This window comes from Gorilla gorilla, chromosome 3 (assembly GCF_029281585.2).
Source record: "Gorilla gorilla gorilla isolate KB3781 chromosome 3, NHGRI_mGorGor1-v2.1_pri, whole genome shotgun sequence".
NCBI classification, from domain to species: domain Eukaryota; kingdom Metazoa; phylum Chordata; class Mammalia; order Primates; family Hominidae; genus Gorilla; species Gorilla gorilla.
In genome coordinates, this window is record NC_073227.2 from 205,412,501 (window position 1) to 205,433,921 (window position 21,421).

The following is a 21,421-nucleotide window of genomic DNA, read 5'->3' on the forward strand; positions in this document are numbered from 1 at the left end:
CCTCGGACTGGGCATGTTTCCCCAAAACACCCCGTGCTGGGAGCCACAGAGGCCCAGAGAAGCCCTCAGCCTCAGCTGACGACGATCCCAGCTATGAAGATGAGCTGACATTGCCGAGCACAAGAATTGTTTCCACGCAGAAACACATGAAAACCAACAGAAAAAAAAAAATTTCCCTCCTCAGAGAACCCTCGTGCTGGCTCAGTATCCCGAGGAGGCAGGAATCGGAACGGCCACTCCCAAGAAGAAAAATGAGGAACAGAGATGTTGAGAAACTTGCCAAAGTTGCCAACTGAGACAGCACAGAGGAGAGAAAACAAAACTGTACTTCTGATTCCAGGGCCTGTGCACTGCACACAGCAGCTCTGCTTCCCTGCTGTTCTGGTCTCTGACAACATTTCAAGATCCGCTTTCCATTTTATGCTTAGCTTTCTTTGTGCTCCAAAGCCAAGCTTTCTCTTCCTTTCATATGGGTTCAGATGCTCTTCACTCCTAATGACTCTCCATAAATATCACTGTCTTCTTTTCCTTTCCCCTCCAAATACAAACAAAGATACGCCACCAAGCATGCTTTGGGGGCTGGGATTCCAGCACAGCCCCAGTCACAGGTGCAGGAGGGGCTGGAAGTCAGATCCTGGGGTAAGGCTCCCGGGTAAGACCTTGCACCGCCCGTGAATGTGACCGGGATGCTAACTTCCTTTAAATACCCAGTTTTCAGCTTTGGGGAAATAGCTGCAGATAAGAAAAGATACACACGCTCTGAACTTATGTTTTCAGCTGATACAAATGCGAGTTAAAGAGCGTCATGTCTAGATTAAGTTCCACAGCATCTGAAGTCATCAGGAAGATGCGCCCTATTAGGACACTGACAGTTTTAAAAAGGGGACTTCAGTACCTTAGCTTAGGAGCAGAGAACCCTGAACCTCCCCCTGAGGGGAGCAGTTCTCTCTGTGACCCCATAATCGGTGGCTCCAAGTGCTTTGTTGGATGCACCGCGCCCCGTGTCCTCTGTTTCCTTGGTTTGACCACCATTGCCACTTCCACGCTGACTTCTTACACAAGGGAGCTGACTGCAGCTGGGCCTCCAGATCAGTGTTACTATCGAACTATCAACATACGTTGTCATTTCATTTTCCCTTTTGATTAGTTTGGATTTGTTTTTGCTTTTTGTTTATTACTTACTTCGAATACAATGGAATAAAGAAGTCTGGAGTTGCTTCTCCAGCAACTCCAAACAAGCTGAAGAAGCTGAAGGTGTTTGTACAGTACCAACAGGCACATGAGTAATTCACTTAACCTTTCTGGTCTCAGTTTTCCTGAAAGCATCTAGGGTGGGAGGGAAGGGGAGGATTTGGATTAGATGATCTCAAAAGCTCTTCCAGTTCTAGGGTGACGCTAGTTGTAGGTTCACTCTCTATCCAGTCCAGTTTTTAACGCCTCCCTGAGAATATACATATTGTCTAAGCAGGAACACTGCGGGAAGGGAGAGGATGCATTTTCACCTGAAAGGCTTTTTGCACTCTGACATTCTGCCACACTTTCTGGAAGGCTCTTGTTCAGCAAGTTTGATTTGAATTTCTTTCTATTGATCATATTCTCAATTACTTTCACCAGGAGTAAATTATTTTCAAATCGGAATCCTCTTAATCTCAAAGCGATTGTGTCTTTGGTCCGCCCAACAAAATGCAAGCCTGGTGTAGTTTCCCGAAGGATTCAAAGCCTTTACTGATGGCTGCTGGTCAGCAGGCGATCTCCACTCTCTCATTATAGCCAGTGAGTCCTTCAGACAATGTTTTCTTCTCGAGTCTACTCTTACCCATCCTCTTACCCATCCTCCCTCATTATTCTACTGTGGTTTTCTTCTACTAAACCATCAACCACCTAATAAAATTCTGATGCCACAGATCAGGCAAGGGGTCACTTTGTAATGGACCTTTAAACATGACATGTCTCTCCGCCAGAGCTTCCCAAAGTGGCACTTTGAAATGTCCCTCCCTAGTATGAAAGCTTCACAAATCACACTAGAATTTTATGTTGTCTTAAAACGTCCAACGCAAGTACTATCTCTTCTCTTTCTCACCATAATATTTAGACCATAGAGGAGAAGACAGACTTGCAAAACTGAATGTGGTTTTGTAATATACTACTGGGATTATAATTCAATGATCAGTAGGGGGAAAAACTAGCAAACAGCAGCCTCCAAATACCAGTTTCCCAAACAGATGAATAAAGGTGGTCAGAGCATGCCGGGCGCGGTGGCTCACGCCTGGAATCCCAGCACTTTGGGAGGCTGAGATGGGTGGATCACGAGGTCAGGAGATCGAGACCATCCTGGCTAACATGGTGAAACCCCGTCTCTACTAAAAATACAAAAAAAATTAGCCGGGCATGGTGGTGGGCGGCCGTAGTCCCAGCTACTCGGGAGGCTGAGGCAGGAGAATGGTGCGAACCCGCGAGGCGGAGCTTGCAGTGAGCCGAGATCGCGCCACTGCACTCCAGCCTGGGCGACAGAGCGAGACTCCGTCTCAAAAAAAAAAAAAAAAATTAGGTGGTCAGAGGAGGTTGAAATTCAGATGAACAGCCCAAACAAAGGAACTCCATCATGGAAAACAGGCAAATGGCCGACTCTACTGGAGAGCATAAAGCAAGAAAGGTGAATACACGCAGAAAGCTGCCTTTCCTGACAGCATGTTATACAATTTCTGACAGAGGAACTAAAATTAGCTACAGTCAGTAGCAGGGAAATGTTTTACATCACTGTGAGCTCTAGAACAGCAGCAGCGACGGAACATTTTGCGTCCAACCAGTAAGCCTCCCTCCACGAGGTTCTGGAGAATCCAGACAATGAAAACAACGGAAAGAACCAAAGGCCAGGCTGAAAAGCCAGGCTCCAGCAAAACCTCCTGTTGACTGCCATCCTGGTACTGAAATCCTTCCTTTCAAATCTATGCAAATGTCCTGAAGAGAGTAATGAAATGTTCATTTCTCTCTGCATGGATCTGCTGTTCTCTGGAATCTTTTGCTTGAGCAAATGCCACTGCTGGCAGAACAGCAAGAAGAGGTCTTTCCAGAATTCCCAAGAAGACCTCAGAAAAGTCTTACTCAACAGATAAACATAGAAGTCTATTCTAAAGCTCCAACCCCCTAAAAAAAGAAGAGAGAAAGAAAACCACATGGAGTGTAACGATGCCTGCAGCAGCAGGATATAGAAGAAAGTCATGGGTTTTTAGCCATAACTATGTAAATATAAGCAAAGTGGCTGAGTGTTTCACGCTTCGGTTAGCTCTACTGTAAAATTAAGGCATAAACATTCTGCTCTGCCTCCTTTGGTGGGTCCTTGTGAAAATCAAATGAGATCACGGGATGTGGCTGTGTTCTGAACGGCAGAGCCCGTGCGCTGTCCAGGGCAGCGACACAGGGCGGGGGTTAAGGACCGGCCTTCGGCATCAACGGCTCATGGGTTCTAGCTGTGCTCCCAATCATTCCTCCCTCAGACACACTGCTCTACCCACGCCAGCCGCAGATCCATATATATATATATTTTTTTTTTTCTTTTTTTTTTTTTTAAGACAGGATCTCGCTCTGTCACCCAGGCTGGAGTGCAATGGTGCAACCAGGGCTCAATGAAGCCTTGAACTCCTGGGCTCAAGGGGATGCTCCTGCCTCAGCCTTCCAAGTGGCTGGGACTACGGGCACATGCCATCACACCCGGTTAACTTTTTTTATTTTTTGTAGAAATGGGGTCTCCCTATGTTGCCCAGGCTGGTCTCCAATTTCCGGGCTCAAGTGATCCTCCCACTTCAGCCTTCCAGTGCAGGGATTACAGATGTGAGCCACCACACCCAGCCAGATTCATCACTTTTAAAAACGGGATGATGATGATGCCCAGGCTGACAGGGTTACTCTAATTATAATTAAACAAGTCAACTCTATCATACCAGGCATGGCAGCTCATGCCTGTAATCCCAGCACTTTGGGAGGCTGAGGCGAGCAGATCACTTGAGCCCAGGAGTTCTAGACCAGCCTGGGCAGCAAGGCAGAACCCTATTTCTATTAACAACTACAACAAACAACAACAACAACAGTCAACTGTACCCAAGCACTGAGCATGGTTCCCAGGACACAATAAACTTGCAAAACATAGTAGTTCTTGTGACTGCACACTGGCAAGGACCAAACAGGGACTGGCACGTATAAGAGTCCAAAATGCATTTGCTGAATAAATCACTGGTGACAAGCTTATCCTGTTTGACAGATTATAATCTTCCTGTGGCCAAGGTCTATTCTCACATTCCACTTACGCTCCTAGCATAAATGCACACTAGGACCTATGCTAAGTGAAATAAGCCAGTCACAAAACAACAAGCACTATGATTCCACTCATAGGAGGTACCTAGAATAGCCAAATTCATTGAGATAGAAAATAGGCAGGAGGTTGCCAGGGGCTGGGGTGGAGGAGGGAAAAGAGGACTTAGTGTTTAATGCAGACAGAGTTTCAGTTTTGCAAGATGAAAAACGTTCTGGAGGTGGATGCTAGTGATGGCTGCACAACATTACTGCACTGAATGCTACTAAACTGTGCACCTAAAAATGGCTAAAATGGTAAATTTTATGTTAATGTATTTTACCACAATTTTTAAAAGTGAAAAAAAAAAAAGAAAGTTGGCATTCAGGGAAAATGAGATTAGATTTAGTGGCTGATAATTCACAAACAACAGTCCTTTGAGTCAACTCTAATTCCAATGCTGGTCGGAGCCAGTGTTGGGGGTGGCACCTACTGGAGGACACCCCATTTGGCAGCGTGTAAAGAGCACAGGGAAGAATCCCTGAACTATTTACTAGAGTTGAACTGCAGTTTCCCAGGATGGGGACTCTGCTTTTTATTTTTAATATCTGCAAGCAGTAACACTGACTCAGAATTTATATTTCCTAATTACGATTGATTTCCACAAAATTCAATGGAGATCATCAGGAAGAGAGGAGAAGGTGAAGTAATATTGGCGAACGAGAGGAGCCATCGTTTTACTCTGGAAGAATGGAAGAACCAACTGGATCTGTTCCTCCCCCTGTGACTCTGCCTGGGCCAACTCCTCTCATTATGTAGCCAAGTCCCCGGAGAATTGGAAATGGCTCAGTCATCTGGCCTAATTAGAACCTGTACTAGATATAAAAAGAAAGAGAAAATATGTGGAAAGGACAAGTACGCTTGGTGGATGGAATGGATCTAGCAATGAGCTTAGGGTCTGAAGGCTGAGGTCAAGTCCTGGCCCAAACACTTGCTGACTGTACGACCCTAAGCAAGCCCCTTCCCTTTCAGAAATGAAGGAACAGGAAGAGATCATCTCTAAGGTCCTATCCAGCCTGCTCAAACTGAGAATCCATTAAAACACTCTGCCAAATTTCTAATAACTTGGGCTAATAAATTAGACTCTGATGAACTACTGCCCTAAAGAAATCTTATCTGTAACCATATATAAAAATGTTATGGGAGGCCAGGCACTGTGGGTCACACCTGTAATTCCAGCACTTTGGGAGGCCAAGGTGGGCGGATCACCTGAGGTCAGGAGCTCGAGACCAGCCTGGCCAACATGGTGAATCCCTGTCTCTACGAAAAATACAAAAATTAGCTGGCATGGTGGTGTGCGCCTGTAATCCCAGCTACTCAGGAGGCTGAGGCAGAAGAATCTCTTGAACCTGGGAGGCGGAGGTTACAGTGAGCCGAGATCATCCCACTGCACTCCAGCCTGGGAGACAGAGCAAGACTCTGTCTCCAAAAAAATAAATAAATAAATAAAAAATGTCATGGCCAACTGAGTAAAGAAATGCTGTGATCCTGTCCTCTACCTGAGTACAAAAGTGTCCAAGAAGATGTTGATCAAGACAATTAAAGTATGAAAAACTCCAGGAAGAATAACTCCTAGGACAGAGGAGGGATGCTCCGTGGGGTGGTGAGATGGGTGACCCTAGACCAAAGGACTGCGCGGCCGGTTCCCACGCCTCCCGGAGCCTCCCGCTGATGCTTACCTGCATAGGAAGACACGGGGGAGATCTGCAGAGGGTAGAGCTCGCTCATGCTGACTGGCTGCTCGTCGCTCTCAGTGGTCACCTCTACAACTTGGCAAATGTCTGGCGGATTGGTGACAATCTCTTGATTCTCAATGTTGCTGTCCAGATGGGACTGTCCTACAACTTCAAAGAAAAGACAGCCATCATGCAAAGTCTGCTGACCTCACAATTCTGGCACACTTTCTCAAGAAAGAAAGTCTTCCCCAAAAGAGCCAGGTCGCCAGGCTCCCATCACCATCTGTCCCCTGCCATGGGGCTGAAGAATACACCTGAGCTCTGTAGCTCTGGAGTGATGTCTCCCACAGAGCAGCCGGCCAGCACTTGGCTCCCCAGGTCTGTCTCCAGCATGCCTGCCAATGGCACGCACGGTGGCCATGTCCTATCCAGCTCAGCAGAATTCCACAGTCAACCCCGTCACAGCCAAGGCCACAGGACCAGAGGCGGCATCCAGCCCCAGCCCCAGGGCCAGACATGACAGTACTTTGAACCTGACCGATTTCTGCTCCCTGCTCTTGCTCCAAAAGAAGGCGCTGTGCTTATTTTCTGGGTTCTACAATCCAGGGAGACATTATCAAACCTTACTAAAGAGGAAGGGCCATGAAAATCTACCCAATTGTGTCACATCTAGCTGTGTGAATGTTTGTGTTCAGGTTTTGTATGAACATAAGTTTCCACTTCTCTGGGATAAATGCCCAAGGTCCCCATCTAGCTGGGGGGTGCTCTGCTTACGCTCCCAGCTCTCTTCCTGCTCTACAGGCAACATGTCCAACTGGCTGAAATATCAGCACAATGGAATAGAGTCAGATCTCCAATTCTGGCAAACATTAGTAGCATCAGCTCCCCGGAACACTGATAAGATGGATTCTGACCACCCTGGCTCTGAAAACTGCCTCAAATATTTTTCTTATATTGTTTATTTTGAGATCATTGTAAACTCACATACAGTTGTAAGAAATAATACAGAGAGATCCTGTGTGCCTTTTACTCAATTTCTTCCAATGGTTATATGCTACAAAGCTAGAATACAATATCGCAACCAGAGTATTGACATAAATAACAATCCACCCATCTTGTTCCGATTTCCTCAGTTTTACTTGCACTCTTTTGTGTGAGTGTGTACCTGCACCAGGACTAAGTGCAATTTTATCACACATGAAGGTTCATGTACCTACCACCACTGTCAAAACACCAAACAGTTCCATCACGACCAATCTCTCTCACGTTACTCTTTGTAACCATAGCCACCTTCCTTCAGTACCTCCCCATCCATCTCTTTGTCCATGACCCCTGGGCAACTATTAATCTGTTCCCCATTTCATTAATTTGTTCATTTCAAGGATGTTATATTAATGGACTCATACAGTAGACTTTTGGGGCTGGCTTTTTTTTTACTCAGCATAATTCACTGCAGAGTCACCCAAGTTGTTGTGTGTATCAGTCATCGGTTCCTTTTCAATTGCCGAGTAGTATTCCACGGTACAGGTGTACCAGTGTGTTTATTCTCCCCTCTGAAGGATGTCTGAGTTGCTACAAGCCTTTGACTATTACAAATAATGCTGCTATGGATGTTTGTGTTCAGGTTTTGTATGAATATAAGTTTCCATTTCTCTGGGATAAATGCCCAAGAATGCAATTGCTGAGTCATATGGTAATTTCATGTTTAATTTTACAAGAAAATTGCCAAACTGCTTCCCGGAGTGACCGTGCCATTTTACATTCCCACCAGCAGTGTCTGAGTGATCAAATTTCTCCACAGCCTCGGCAGCATTTCGTGTCGTCACTGTTTATTTATTTTGGCCATTCTCATAGGTAAGTAATGATGTTTCATGGCCATTTTAATTTGAAGGTCCCTAAGGTCCTGCCCTCATTTTGAATGAAACTGACCTCATACCACTGTTAGTTGGATGAAATGTCCCTGAAAATTAGCTTCAATAAATAAAGGTGAAGAAATAATTCCCAAGGTCCTCAAAGCACTTTGCCACCATCATCAACGTTTTACTCATACCTGTATCTGTTATTTTAACATTTTAACCCATAAGGATGACAGAGAAAGCATCGTTATCCTGTTATAGATGAAGAAACTCAGGCACAGAGAGGGAGAGTGACTTGTCCAAACTCGCACAGCTTGGAGTATATGTGGTGCTCTATGTTGCAGTCATTTTCTCACCAATCGGCAAAGTATTCAGGTTAGAATGCATTCCAGTCTCCTTGAGACGCCAGGCGTCATGGAGAGGCTCGTTTTAATCACTCCAAGTATTTTATTTTCTGAAGTATTTTTGTTTATAAACAGGTTCCTGTTTTAATTGCTTTCGGTGGAGTGACAAGCACATTATCTGATTTCTACGCAGGGAAGGTTTTAGAGGGCAGTGGCAATTCATAGGTTCTTTAATAAAGAAAGGAAAGGCACAAAAGAGGCTCAGAAAGGGGATTTGGGGCTGTGATACAAGAGTCCAAAAGCCACAGCATACAGAATGGAAGGGAAACCGGATCCTGTTTAGGTTTTCCTGGTGGGGATAAAATTAAAGAAAAGGCAGGCAGGCTATATATGGCAGGCAGACTCCCAAGCCCATTTATTTCATCCTTTGGATTATCCTATGTGAGGGTGAGGACATCAATTATGCAGGTCACCAGACACAGACTGACGCTGATCTACACCAACCTCTCTCTAGTTTCCTCTGCCTCTTCCCGCCAAGTAAAATAAAATGGCAGGAAAACAAGATAATGTCCTGCCCTATCCTAAGTCCTAAGAAGCAGCTGGTGGGTGGAGGTAGCAACCAAATGGGGTGTGAGAGTTTGAGGAGGGAGGGCGCAGCGATACCTTGCATACTAAGGCAATGAAGGTCTTAGATAAATGTGACTTAAGTCGAAGCCATTTTAACTTCCAATATTTCAAAACTCATCTCTCCTTTGCATGTTGCTCCTAACAGAAAGACAGCAAGCCAGCTGGGACTACAAACAATGGCAGCAGCTCAAGTATCCCCCTAGTCAGATCCCTTTGTTCCAACCAGGAATTCTTTCTCTCACTGCTTGTCCCCATGACGTCCTAGTCGGTTATTCAACTAACAGAGATTTATGGAACACCTGCTTGCACCTCCCAGCCTCCCAGGGCTAGAAGGAGCAGCGGAAGATCGATGCAGTCAAGGATCCGGTTTGTAAGAAGTTCATATACATGGCTATAGGCCAGTGACTAACCATCTAGAGAGACAGTTTAAGGCCGTGAACACTGAAAAGAAAGAAAAGAAAAAGAAGGGGGCCATACAATGGAAGCTAGAGAAGTGGGGTGTTTTTTCCAGTTTGAGGAATCAAAGGCTTCAATGAGGTACTGGCACAGGAGTGGGGGTTGAGCAACAGGCAGCATTCACCATGCCCCTGACTTCTGGAGCCCCTTCCTGACCCGCCAGCACAGACTGGCCTCTCTCCCCTGGGTGCCTCTCACTCACTGTCCCCGTCACTCGGCCGAAACTACGATGGGCCACGACCTTGTGACACTTCTGACCTCAAGTTGCTGGTTAACTCTATATACCCATATGGAGCTTTGAGTTGGTCAATGGCATCTCTCCTCAACCAAAGTATGAACTTTTTGTGTCCAGTCATGACACATGCTCACAACTCCCACCGGAGAGGCGCCCAGGGACTCTCCCCTGAATAAATGGACATGTGATGGGGCCGAGGCTCACTGACTGGAGCCAGAGTGGAGTCCTGCAGGGGATTGTGACAATCTGCAAATACGGGACGTGACAATTAATGTTTTCTAGAAAAATGTCAAGACTTCTGGCAAGTGGACTCTTGAAACCTTTGGGAAGTGATAAAGACAGCCGGCTGTGGGTGTGAGGGCTGGGGCCAGGGAGGAAGCGTGTTGGGGTGATGAAAATGTTCTGTCTTGACTATGGTGGTAGTTACATCGCTGAGTGCATCTGTCAACATTTATAGGACCGTGTGCCTTACAAGGGGTGAATTTTACCATATTTCACTTAATATACATGACTTGGGGAAAAAAGTAGATAAGCACATCCATGCAGATTTTAGGTGTATCCTGAATGCGGCTGACCAGGACAGAAAAGTCAGTCTGTTTTCTGGGCTATGATCTGGATACCAAGTTAATATAATTACGTTATCTCTCAGGCCAAATTCCCCCATAGGCGTGAGTTGCTTTATGCCCTGGTAAGGGACAATGGCTTCTCTTCATCCAAACATCGTGGGTACTTTAGAAACTTTCCAGCTCTCGAGTGAAAGCCCATGAGAGAAGCAGGGAAATCCCAATATCGAAAGGCTCTCAGATGAGCATCAACACTCTCACTAACCAGCCTCTATCTGTTTCTCTCTCTCTCTCTCTCGACATGTGAACTGATTTCCCTGGACCACCAAGCTGCAAAACAGACAGCAACACTGACTCCTGACAGGTGAAAAGACACAGGAATAACAAACTTACCTGCTACAGTAAACAGTCAGAAGTGGCACTCCTCTGGGTACCAAAGAGTGTCCTGACTGAATAATGACAAAACCTGACTTTCTGAGCACTGATCTTTGCCTCTCCCTACCACCTCCCAAGACCTCACAACCCATGAGGAAGGCACAATAGTGATCCCCATTCTAGACATGCTGAAACAACCGTACAAGACAGAACTACATAACTAATTCAAGGTCAGACAGACAATCAGCAGCAGAACCGGGATTCAATGTTAGCCTTACCGAACTCCAAATTTCAACTCTTTATAATATGCTCTCCCTAACAGAGAGTTAATGAAGTCCAAACTGAGCTACTGAGGGCTTTCTTAGCCCCTCTCAGGATAAAAGCTTTTCAATCTCACCTTAGTGAGTCTCCAGGCTCGTAACTAATAGTGACATTTCTTTTCAACAGTTATCTATTGTGTGCCAGGGAAATTCTCAAACAGAAGAACTAGAAATCCACTAAGTTTCTCCAGTTTATTAAAGTCAGCACATCTGAAAAGAGTCACCCACAGGAATGCAATTTTATCTGAATCTAGTTGCTGAGAATTATAACAATGTTATTTATGGCTGGTTACTGATGAACCGGTTTGCTTCTTTAAAAGGTCATTCTCACTTTATTAGCAATTGTTGACTTAATGTAGGTCTCCACCTGAGAAAGCAACTTGCTCCCATGCCTCAGAGAAAGTGCTTAAAAGCAGATTATTAGAAACAGAGGGGTCCTTGGAGGTGGTTTGGTCCTACCATTTTACAGTTGAAAAAAGCTGAAACCCAGAGCTCAGGTAAATTGCTAAGGTCACCCAGGTAGCTGCAGAGTCAAGAATGAAACTTACTAGCAGGCATAAAAAATCAGGCCATCAGCAGAGCATCATGCAGGGAAATTTCCCCCGACCCCTCTGAAAGTTTCAGGAGTTAAACTTCACACCAGCCTTGATGACACGGCACAGATGGAGGCTACTTTTCTTAATCAAATATATTTTAATATGATTTTGGTAATATGATAATCATATCATTTTACCCCCTTCTAGCCCCAGAGTGATTTATCTGTACATTTCACCTCATCCTCACAATAACTCTGCAAGATGGGCAGGATCAGTACGATTATTTCCATTTTCTATATAATTTTAAATATTTCCATTTTATAAATAATTATATATTGTTTCCAATCTATATAGAAATTGAATTTCAAAAGATTAAGGAGTTTGCCCAAAATCACATGGTAAATAAAAAACTTCAGAAGCAGGTCTAGAACCCACGTCTTTTGACTTCTAATCTCGTGCTCTTTCGGTATAAAATACAGCCATGATTTGGTTTAGGCACTCGAGAGCCATGGTGGGAGAGAAGGTCACCGCAGGGCCGGTGACTCCGAGACAGGGATCTGTAGGTGCCTGGGCCAGGCTGTCCCTGACTACAGGCTGCATACACCTCACCAGGGTGACAGAGTGCAGGAGGAAGCAAGAGTGGGACAGGGCAGCGTGCACCTTGCACCCCATGAGAAAACAGCATCTCAGGCTACTACACGAAGGGAAGCACAGGATGTATCCCAGTAAAAACTCAGTAGAGGCCAGGCGCGGTGGCTCACACCTGTAATCCCAGCACTTTGGGAGACCAAGGTAGGTGGATCATTTGAGGTCAGCAGTTCGAGACAAGCCTGACCAACATGGTGAAACTCCATCTCTACTAAATACAAAAAAAATTACCCAGGCATGGTGGCGCATCCCTGTAATCCCAGCTACTTGGGAGGCTGAGGCAGGAGAATCGCTTGAACCCAGGAGGCAGAGGTTGCAGTGAGCCGAGATTGCGCCACTGCACTCCAGCCTGGGCAACAGAGTGAAACTTGGTCTCAAAAAAAAAAAACTCAGTAGAGGTAACCAGTGTCTCAAGGGTCAATGATCTGGGAGCGGAAGTGTGGATGAGACGTGTTGGGCTGGAGCTATACCTCCTGCTGGAACTGCCACATGTCCACCCCTCACTGTGCCCTGTGGACAAAGCCTTTGCAGCTGCTCCACCATAAGGAGACCCACCACCAACCTCACTGTCTCTATGAGCAGCCACAGGGAGCTTAACTCGTTCAGAGTAATTCAAGTTCAAAGACAGGTATGAAAGCGGTGGGCAGGGCCTAGATCATGCCAGACCCCGGGGACCTGGGGGAACTCAGCTCCTTCTCTTAGGGGCAGTGGTGACATGATGACACTGGCATTCTTTATTTTGTGAGAAGAATAAATGGGGAGCAGAATGGAAGCAGAGCCCAGGTGACAGCCAAGGCAGGCCCACACACAGTGTCAGAAACAAGGGGATGGACTTGAGAAGTACGGTGAGGGAAGACAGGAGGAGCTGACAGCTAATTATAAACGAGGCAGCAGCAGCCAGGGAGAGAGGGAAGGAGAAAATAATATACAGCCTCACAAAAAGACGACAGCTTTCTTGAGTAAATAAAAACTTCTTAAGGCTGAAAACACAGCAGCCCAACTCCACTGCCCAGGTCTCTCGGTTGGCGCCTGGTGACTGAGGAGTGGCCCCACAGTCTCACCTCAGTGCCCAGGTGCTCCAGGTCCAATACAGCCAAGAATAAAGTATGTTGTTGTGGGTTCTGTGTCTGGGCATATTGCGATGTAAGGGTTCACATCTCATATGGAGTTTCATCTTGCTAAGAGCATTCTAGAGGTGTGGATAAAATCAAATGCCTTGTCTCAGGCCCCTTCTCCTAAGGGGTGAACAACTCAGCTTCCAGGAAGAAGGCACGGGCACGGCTGACAGCATGGGTGATCTCCTAAGAGGTGGTGCCTTCCATCTAAAGACTCACCCAGAGCTACTTTTTATCTTTTTTTTTTTTTTTTTTTTTTTTGAGGCAGTCTCCCTCTGTCACCCAGGCTGGAGCGCAGTGGTGCCATCTTGGCTCACTGCAACCTCCGCCTCCTGGGTTCAATCGATTCTCCTGCCTCAGCCTCCTGAGTAGCTGGGACTACAGGCACCTGCCACCACGCCCAGCTAATTTTTGTATTTTTAGTAGAGACAGGGTTTCACCATATTGGCCAGGATGGTCTTGATCTGCTGAGCTCGTGAACCACCCACCTCGGCCTCCCGAAGTGCTGGGATTACAGGCATGAGCCACCGCGCCCAGCCTCAGAGCTACTTTTTATCTTATAAATAAAATTTCTATCTGAAGCACAATAAAATATGGCAAAAAGAAGGGGAAACAAAGGATATGGGAAGAGATGAAGACCCAGGGTTCCATAGCCCTGTGTCACCTCTGCCCATCCTGAAACCACGGCAAGTGCTGGGGCCAGAGTCTGCCAACCCTGAGTTCAAATGGGTGGCCCTCGTGGGGACCCTAACACTGGTCAGTAAGCTGTGAATCTGCTCTCCTGTGCCTTCAGGGGCCCATGTTGATACTTGGGTTTGCAGGCTTGCCTTAAAAAGCGGCTTGAGTTTCACCATAGATAAAGACAGGCAAGTTTGGAAACAATTCCCGAAAAAAGAATATCCTACAGGGGGCACTTTGAGCAGCCAAAATTAAGACAAAAATCCCAACTCCATGACTTCCTAATTGCCGTATGTCTAGTCACTACAGACTGCTCTAGTCACTCCACAGTAATGAATAGACTCTCTGGTTTCATAGCAATCTTTGCTTTATTAAAGGGTGGGGCTGTGTTTTATCAAGAAACACAACAGGGTTATAGAGCACTGCCGAGACCAGTCAGACAGAATGTCCGCACCTGCAAACTTTTTACACTGCCCAGGAGATGGTTTAAATACAAAAAAAGCACTGCTAACCTCGGCAAGAGGCCAGCGGAGGCCTGTCAGGACAATTCAGCATGCTGCTGGCTTCTTCCGTTTCCCAAAAACAGAAGTCACCACACACACAACAAAAATTCAGTGCTGAAAGAAAGTAAAAACAAAAAGGAGTTTTTTCTTCTCCTTCCCCTTAAAGGGAAAGCAGGCTGAGGTCTTTTGGGCACTACACCTGTGCATCTGGCCATACAGGAGAGAAGGAACATCCGAAGATGTGTCTTCATTGTAAAGACCCTGCCCTCCTCGGGGGTGGGCGCAGCTAGCTACATCTGGAAGTTGTTCAACTGTTACGAAGGAGGGAAAACACTGCTCCTCTGAGAGCTCCAATCTAAATTTGGTGCCTTGATTTTTCTCTCTCCTTTCTTTTCTTTTGCAGTATTTACCACACATGGTAACACTGCAGTTATCTGGGGGTGTCTTTGTTTACTATCTCTGTCCCTCCATGAAAAAAGAAATTGGGCCTCCTCCATCTATTTCCTGCTCCTAGTACTGAGTCTGATATACAGAAGGTGCTCAAAAATATCTGCTGAATCAGAGTGGGCCCTTTGGCAACATGTCTCTGTGCCTCAGTTTCTCTGTCTGCCAGGAAGCAGTTGCTGAGAGGACTCGCGAGGACCATCTTCCCTCTCCTTGGTTCCCGAGTTAAATAAATACTCTTTTGTCCACGTGAACCAAATAGTGAAAGACTGGGATCGCTAGCCACGAGCCACCGGGAAACAAACATTTTTCCTGGGAGATCACCCCAGCCTTCTTCCACGGAGGCTGACCCGTCTAAGTTCTTTTATCTGATCCTCAAAAGCCTTCGTTTCTCAGCCTTGAAATCTGGGGGCTGGAACTTGCATTCTGAGATGATTCCAAGACCTCCTCCCACTGACTATGTTATTTGAAGTTCACTGTTTTACAAATTTTAGGCCCCAGGGGGCTGCTGGTATGTATAAAAAATGAGACGTCAAAACAGTTTACCTATGATGTTCACCGTACTATCCACTTCATTTTTTATAGTTGAAGTCAGGACCGCATACTCAGGAGAAAGATCACTTACTCCATTACTAAGCCCCAGAGATGACTCAACTGGTTCTTGCTAGGAAGAAGAAAAGAAAAAAGAATTGAGAACACTTCCTTTCCCCTCCCTTCTCTTAGCTGAAATTCTACCCTCTGCCTACTTTCTTTAATGCTAGGGTCATTCATGTTCAGCTGCCGAATACATTCATTCCCTGCTTCTTTAAACTGGCCTGTTTTAAAGCACATTTCTGCCCAGGGTACACTGCTGGGTATTCAGCTCCTTCCATTTTCCTTCAAGGAAACGGTACTGGCCCATCTGGCTTGCCTTTAGGAAATGCTTCCACCTGCAGACAATAGCTTTGGGGCTACGCAGAGCTGCATCATTGTCTCTGTAAAATGCTGCACTGCGTGGATTCTACACTCTCCTCCTCTGAGGGGGTGCTCAAAAGAATCAATGCCTGGCTTTCTCCTAAGGGAGGAATCATGCTACCTCTTTCATAATTATTTCTTAGGAAAAGCTCTGCCTCAGTGACTGGCCCAAGAACAGGAGCCCAGAGGACGTTGTAGATGAATTCTCTGCAGATAAGTTTTGCCATGGCCTCTGGCCACCTGAGGCCCTGCACTGGATGGCTGGCTGATCACCTTGGCCTGAGTCCAGCCGGGCAACCCCACACCATGGGCTTTACATAAATGCCCTTCAGGTGGCTGAATATCTCATCCAGCCCAAGAATTCTGCACGTGCACACTAATGAAATAATGAGAACAAATTCCTTTCCCTTATTGGAGCTCTAAATGTGTGCTTTTTTTTCAAGTGCACCAGAACCCTCCACTCCCTTGTACTAAACAGCTCTGCAAAAGCCAGCCCTGAGGTGCCTGTGGACGTTCAGCTCTCAAGGTAAGTTTGCATCTGCTGCTACGATAGCAATCAAGTCAGACAAAAGCCACACAGGACAACACCCAAGGAATCCAAAGCGGAAGAGGGTAGAGAGCAGAAGGAACACAGGACTGGAAGCAGAGGATCATGCAAGTAGACGTGACTGTGCTTGGAAAAGTCAACAGCGGTCGGCTCTGAAACATGGTGGGCGTTCCCATCAGCTTATTTATACACTACTTGGAATCAATCCCCCCAAAATCCTTAAAAAGTCACTAACGGAAGGAGGGGAAATAACCTCCTCCTTCATAATCCCACCTGGCAAACTCCCACCTTAATAACATGACTTCAAAGGCATCACTCCACTGTATAGCTCGGTTTTTAAACAAACCATACACTGCCTGGTTTACCAGATGTCCCGAAGGTCCAACATAAGGGCAGGCCCAGCATATCCATCCCTACCAGGCACGATTTTTACTCCTTTCTCCCCCAGTGTCTTGCACTCTTCTCTCTTATAAGTTCTAAATACGAAGTCTGCCTTTTCTTGGGCCAAGCACGGTGGCTCACCCTGGAATCTCAGCACTTTGGGAGGCTGAGGCTGCAGGATCGTTTCAGCCCAGGAGTTCGAGACCAGCCTGGGCAACATAGCAAGACCCTGTCTCTGCAAAAAATGAAAGCATTAGCCGCGTGTGGTGGTGCACGCCTCTTGTCCTGGATACTTGGGAGGCTGCGGTGTTGGGAGGCTCTCTTGAGCCCAGGAGTTCAAGGATGCAATGAGCTATGATCATGTCACTGCAGTCCATCCTGGGTGACAGAGCGAGAGCCTGATTCTTAAAGACAAAAAAAAAAAGTCTGCCCCTTCTGAAAAAAAAACAAAAAACAAAAAAAAAAACCACTTGCCTGTGACCTGGGTGAGTCAGCAGGTTTTCCCTTCCTTCACAACCAAACTTCCGACCCGCTGTCTGCCTTTCCGGACTTCGCCTCTCCACCTGGGCCCCCATTAGTTCCTGTGGTCTCGCTTCCTCTCCACCTGCAGAATCAAGCTCCCAGAAGGGTCTTGAGAGCTCGGGCTTTGGAATCAGAAGGGCCTGGAGCAAAGCCTGGCACCTCCACTCCTCACTGGTTGCAGCTCCTTATTTAACCTCTGTAAGCCACCCTAGGGCACTGCGGACAGTTGTAAACTGAGGACAATAATAGGACCCACGTCATAGGGATAAGGTGAAGATTAAATGAGCTAACTACGTACATGGCACTTATTAGTAAATAAGTACTCACCATTACCAAAGGTCACCAACAAAACTGTGCTCTCCCAAATCCAATGGCCTTTTCTCAAATCCCTTCCCCCAGCCCCATATTCTGACCTCTGATGGACCATGCTGTCCCTCCATGGCGGCCTGAACTGTCTGACACTGCTGCAATTCTCCACCTCTCCAACAGCAGCCTCCTTTCTCAATGGCGTCCTCAATGACCCCTGGTCAGTTTCCCCACCCCGAGTCATGCCCCACCTTTCACTATTCCACCTCCATTTCTTCAACTCCCTCAAAAAGAATTAAGCACAGGCCTCTGAAGAAGTTACAAGAGAACTGCTCATTTGTATGGGCTTCCTTTGCTGTCTGACCTTATTTTTTTAGTCATTCTGTTTCTAGGTTTCTTATAAAAGTAATGAGGCAGTCAGGCTTGCATATATTTAAAAAGCTAAATTAATTCTGATTTCTCCATTGAAGACCTCTAAGTGTTACACATGATCTACAGTTTAATTAGTGACAAGTGATACTTTTATCACTTGAGAAAACGATGACTCAGAGACTAAATTAATTTTCCAAGATCACGCTACTTTTAGCCTGCGGAGACACCGGAACTGAACTCTGTCTTTGGTCACAAAATATGGTTCAATTCCAGGAGCTTTCTGTCTTAAGAAGCCCTTGTATCCTGCCCTAATTCCAGGGGAGACTGAGACACTCTTTTGAACACTGTTCTACTCTCTCTCCATACTTTTTTTTTTTTTTGACATGGGGTGTCACACTATCACCCAGGCTAGAGTGCAATGGCGTGATCTTGGCTCACTGCAACCTCCGCCTCCCGGGTTCAAGAGATTCTCCTGCCTCAGCCTCCCAAGTAGCTGGGATTACAGGTGCCTGCCACCATGCCTGGCTAATTTTTTGTATTTTTAGTAGAGACGGGGTTTCACCATGTTGGCCAGGCTAGTCTCGAACTCCTGACCTCAGGTGATCTGCCCACCTCGGCCTCCCAAAGTGCTGGGATTACAGGCATGAGCCACCATGCCCAGCCTTCTACTCTCTCCATTCTTACCCTGTATCCTGCACTGACCACTTCTATAATGGCATCATATATTCCACCGATGGAGGCTGGGAGAGACTATTCCAAACACTGTGTTACTCCCCTCACCCCACTTCAAAAGAAACCTTGTCATTTCAGAGCCATCAGTGCCAATCATCTCACTGACACCGTCACTCTGGACAGACAGTACAGTCAATGGCACAGTAAAACGGAGCCAGCACCTCCCGAAACACCTCCATCCAGGGTGCAGAACAGGCCCAGGAGAGAAGGATCTTCACTAAACTGGGTCAAAATTTTTGAAATGATTAGAAGTAGGAATATCTAAATCTAAGGTATATTAAAAATCCAAGGATCTCAAATGAAGAAAAGGGGTGTGGAGTTCTCTATGTAAAATAAACACAGAGATCCTGCAGGCCCAGAACACTCTTCGCCCGAAGCCTCTCCTGGACCCCCGATGCCCCACTCCTGCCCTGGCTCAACTCCTCCTGCTTTGCTGCACCATAACCTGGCCTGGTTAATCCTGGTCAGGATTCACATCCCCTCTGTCTGCTCCCTTTCTCACTTTAGATAGAGGCTCTTCTGTTAATCAAGTAACCCATAGCTTTCTTGGCTTTTAATTTTCTCCCCTTGTTCCAAAGATTAAAAAAAAAAAAAAAAAAAAAAAAAAAAGACTCTGCTTGGGTCCAGACTCCTCCATGGTGCATGAACTCCACCAAACATTTATGTTCAAAAATCTTTGCTCTAATTGTAGAATCCAAGGATTGGTCTATGTGGGTGCATGAACTCCGCCAAACATTGACACTCAAGAACCTTTGCTGTAATTACAGAATCCAAGGTTTGGTCTCTGGTTTAAGGGATTTTAAGCAAAAGCAAACTGGCACAAGAGAGAGTTCAGGGGCAGGAGCACACTTCTTTAGACCTGTAAAATAATACACCTTTAGCTGGTCTTGAAGCTACACTTGCTGAATGGGCTTGGGGACGGACCAGACTTATAGGACAGCAGAGTGACTCCCCTCTGCTCCGAGCCCATGCTGTCTCAACCCTGTGCTAATGCCCCTTGTCCCTGAAGTCCCATTTCATGGGCCTCCAGCCCACCTCCCACCTTCCAAAATGCTCTAACTCACCTGTGCAAAGCCAGTCTCTTTGAAGCCAGATTTAAGGACATCAAATTTAAGGACATCTCTAGGTCTCTGCTAACAGAATGTGTAGGCTGACAGCTGGACTTCACAAGCAGGTCAGGGAACTGGACCTTGGCGAGTGCACACACCCAGCACAGAGGCGCAATGCCACCGAGAACAGAAGCTCTCGTAAGACAGGCTGGGGCCTCCTGCCCGGTCCCAGAACCACCTTCCTTCTGCTCCTTGCTTGGAATGAGGCCATCGTCATTCTCTTCCTCCCTTCTCTCACTGCAGCTTCCCTCTTGACTTTTTCCCTTAGCTCACTTTTCTCTGCCTCTTCTCTGCGGGTCTTTGCCTGCATCTCTTAGAGAAGGCATCAGTTTCCAAAGCTACCAACGCCATTCTCAAGTAAATGACCACACATCTGCCCATTGGGCACTCACTCGAGTGCTGTACCCTCCAACTTTCTAGCTGGCATTTACCTTCAGGGCTCTCTGTCACTTCAAAGGCAGCATGTCCAAAGCGAAACACCCTCTCCACAAAACAACCTCCATTCCCAACACTCCCTCCTGAAGGTGCAAAACACCGGGGCCTCCTCTTTAGGCCGCTCTTATCTGCATCCTCCGTACCCTCTTCCACTTTCTGGAGAAATGTCTCCTCCCTCCATGCCAGTGGCACCAGCTACCGCCTTTCCACAGCAGTCTCTCCTGCCTCCCACTCCTTCCCATCCCGGTGAGAAAGGTCTCCCTTACATATCAATTCCCGCCTGCTCTAAGTGTGCTCCAAGGAGTTCAACTGTGTCTCATTCCATAAAACTGCCCCTCAAGCTCTTCAAACTGGGTTCGGAGCTCCCGTTCTGAGCCACCACATGGGAAGGAAGGATCCCGGGCAGGCAGAATAAGCCTGATAACCTGCTTCACCCAGGGCATCTCTCATCTTATCTTTCAAGTGAGTTGCTGGTGTGTGCCTTCATTTGATTAAAGTTTAAAAACTGAAGACCTCTTCCAACTAGTGAAGGGATCACTCCAGTAGCAGCCCTGCCAGGGAGTGTGCTGTGTTTTAATCCAGCTCAGGTCACTGTTAGAGCCAACAGCTCTATGAGAAAGAGCAGCCGAACCCCTATCTGCTTTTCTATAACTTCTACCCATAGGTCTGTGCTCAGAACGAATACAGACCAGGCCTAATCTTTTCCAAGTGACTTTGGCAGCCCTTCCCAATTCTGTCTCCTTCATAACACTAACACTTTGATCCGGAAGCACCTTACAGTTTCAAGGCACGTATGTTTCAGCTGCAAACAACCCTCCGAAGCAGGAAGTACCCATTTCTATTCGCCCCACCTACATGCCTGTATTTCCCATTGCCCTCTCACACAAACTCCTGCTCTAATTAAGCCAGTTTCCTGTCTCATCCAGGAAAGACAAACCAACTGTAATCTCCAGGCCTTCATTCCTGATGCCCCTAGTGCTGGGGAAGGACCAGTTTGACCCTGTCCACCCCTCAAGGCCTGGCTTAGGCCCCAAAGGCTACGAGGCACCCGGTGGACAAACTTGGATTCAAATCTCAGCTCTGTAAAGCAATGCAGCCTTGGGAAAATGAATCAGCTTCTCTGTGCACCCATTTCCTAAATGTATAAAAGGGAAACGACCTGCCCATCACAGGGAGAACTCAGTGAGACAAAAATCATAGCTGGGAACTTGGAATCAGCTCAAAAATATCAACTAGCACCCCTCTGTTTTAACTACTTCTATTCTTACTGTTCTTGGCCTTGTCTGAAGACTCAGAGCAAACTGTTCCATGATATTTTCTGAAACATATACATGCACTGATG

The 21,421-nt window shown here is 46.5% G+C and overlaps 1 protein-coding gene across 14 annotated transcripts in view; it reads right to left on the minus strand.

Moving 5' to 3' along the window:
• The window catches only part of IRF2 (interferon regulatory factor 2), an 86,805-nt gene that overhangs the window by 5,193 nt on the left and 60,191 nt on the right, over positions 1-21,421 (minus strand). For 5 of the 14 annotated variants that reach the window (XM_004040681.5, XM_055384882.2, XM_055384877.2 and 2 more), the window contains 2 exons: positions 15,268-15,385; positions 6,025-6,189 (listed from right to left, as the gene is read on the minus strand). In XM_004040681.5, coding sequence (XP_004040729.1) covers positions 6,025-6,189; positions 15,268-15,385 — 283 coding nt within the window. Of the gene's footprint in view, positions 1-6,024; positions 6,190-14,286; positions 14,392-15,267; positions 15,386-21,421 lie in introns of all 14 variants that reach the window. The other 9 variants (XM_063705665.1, XM_063705667.1, XM_063705666.1 and 6 more) reach the window with 3 other exon arrangements.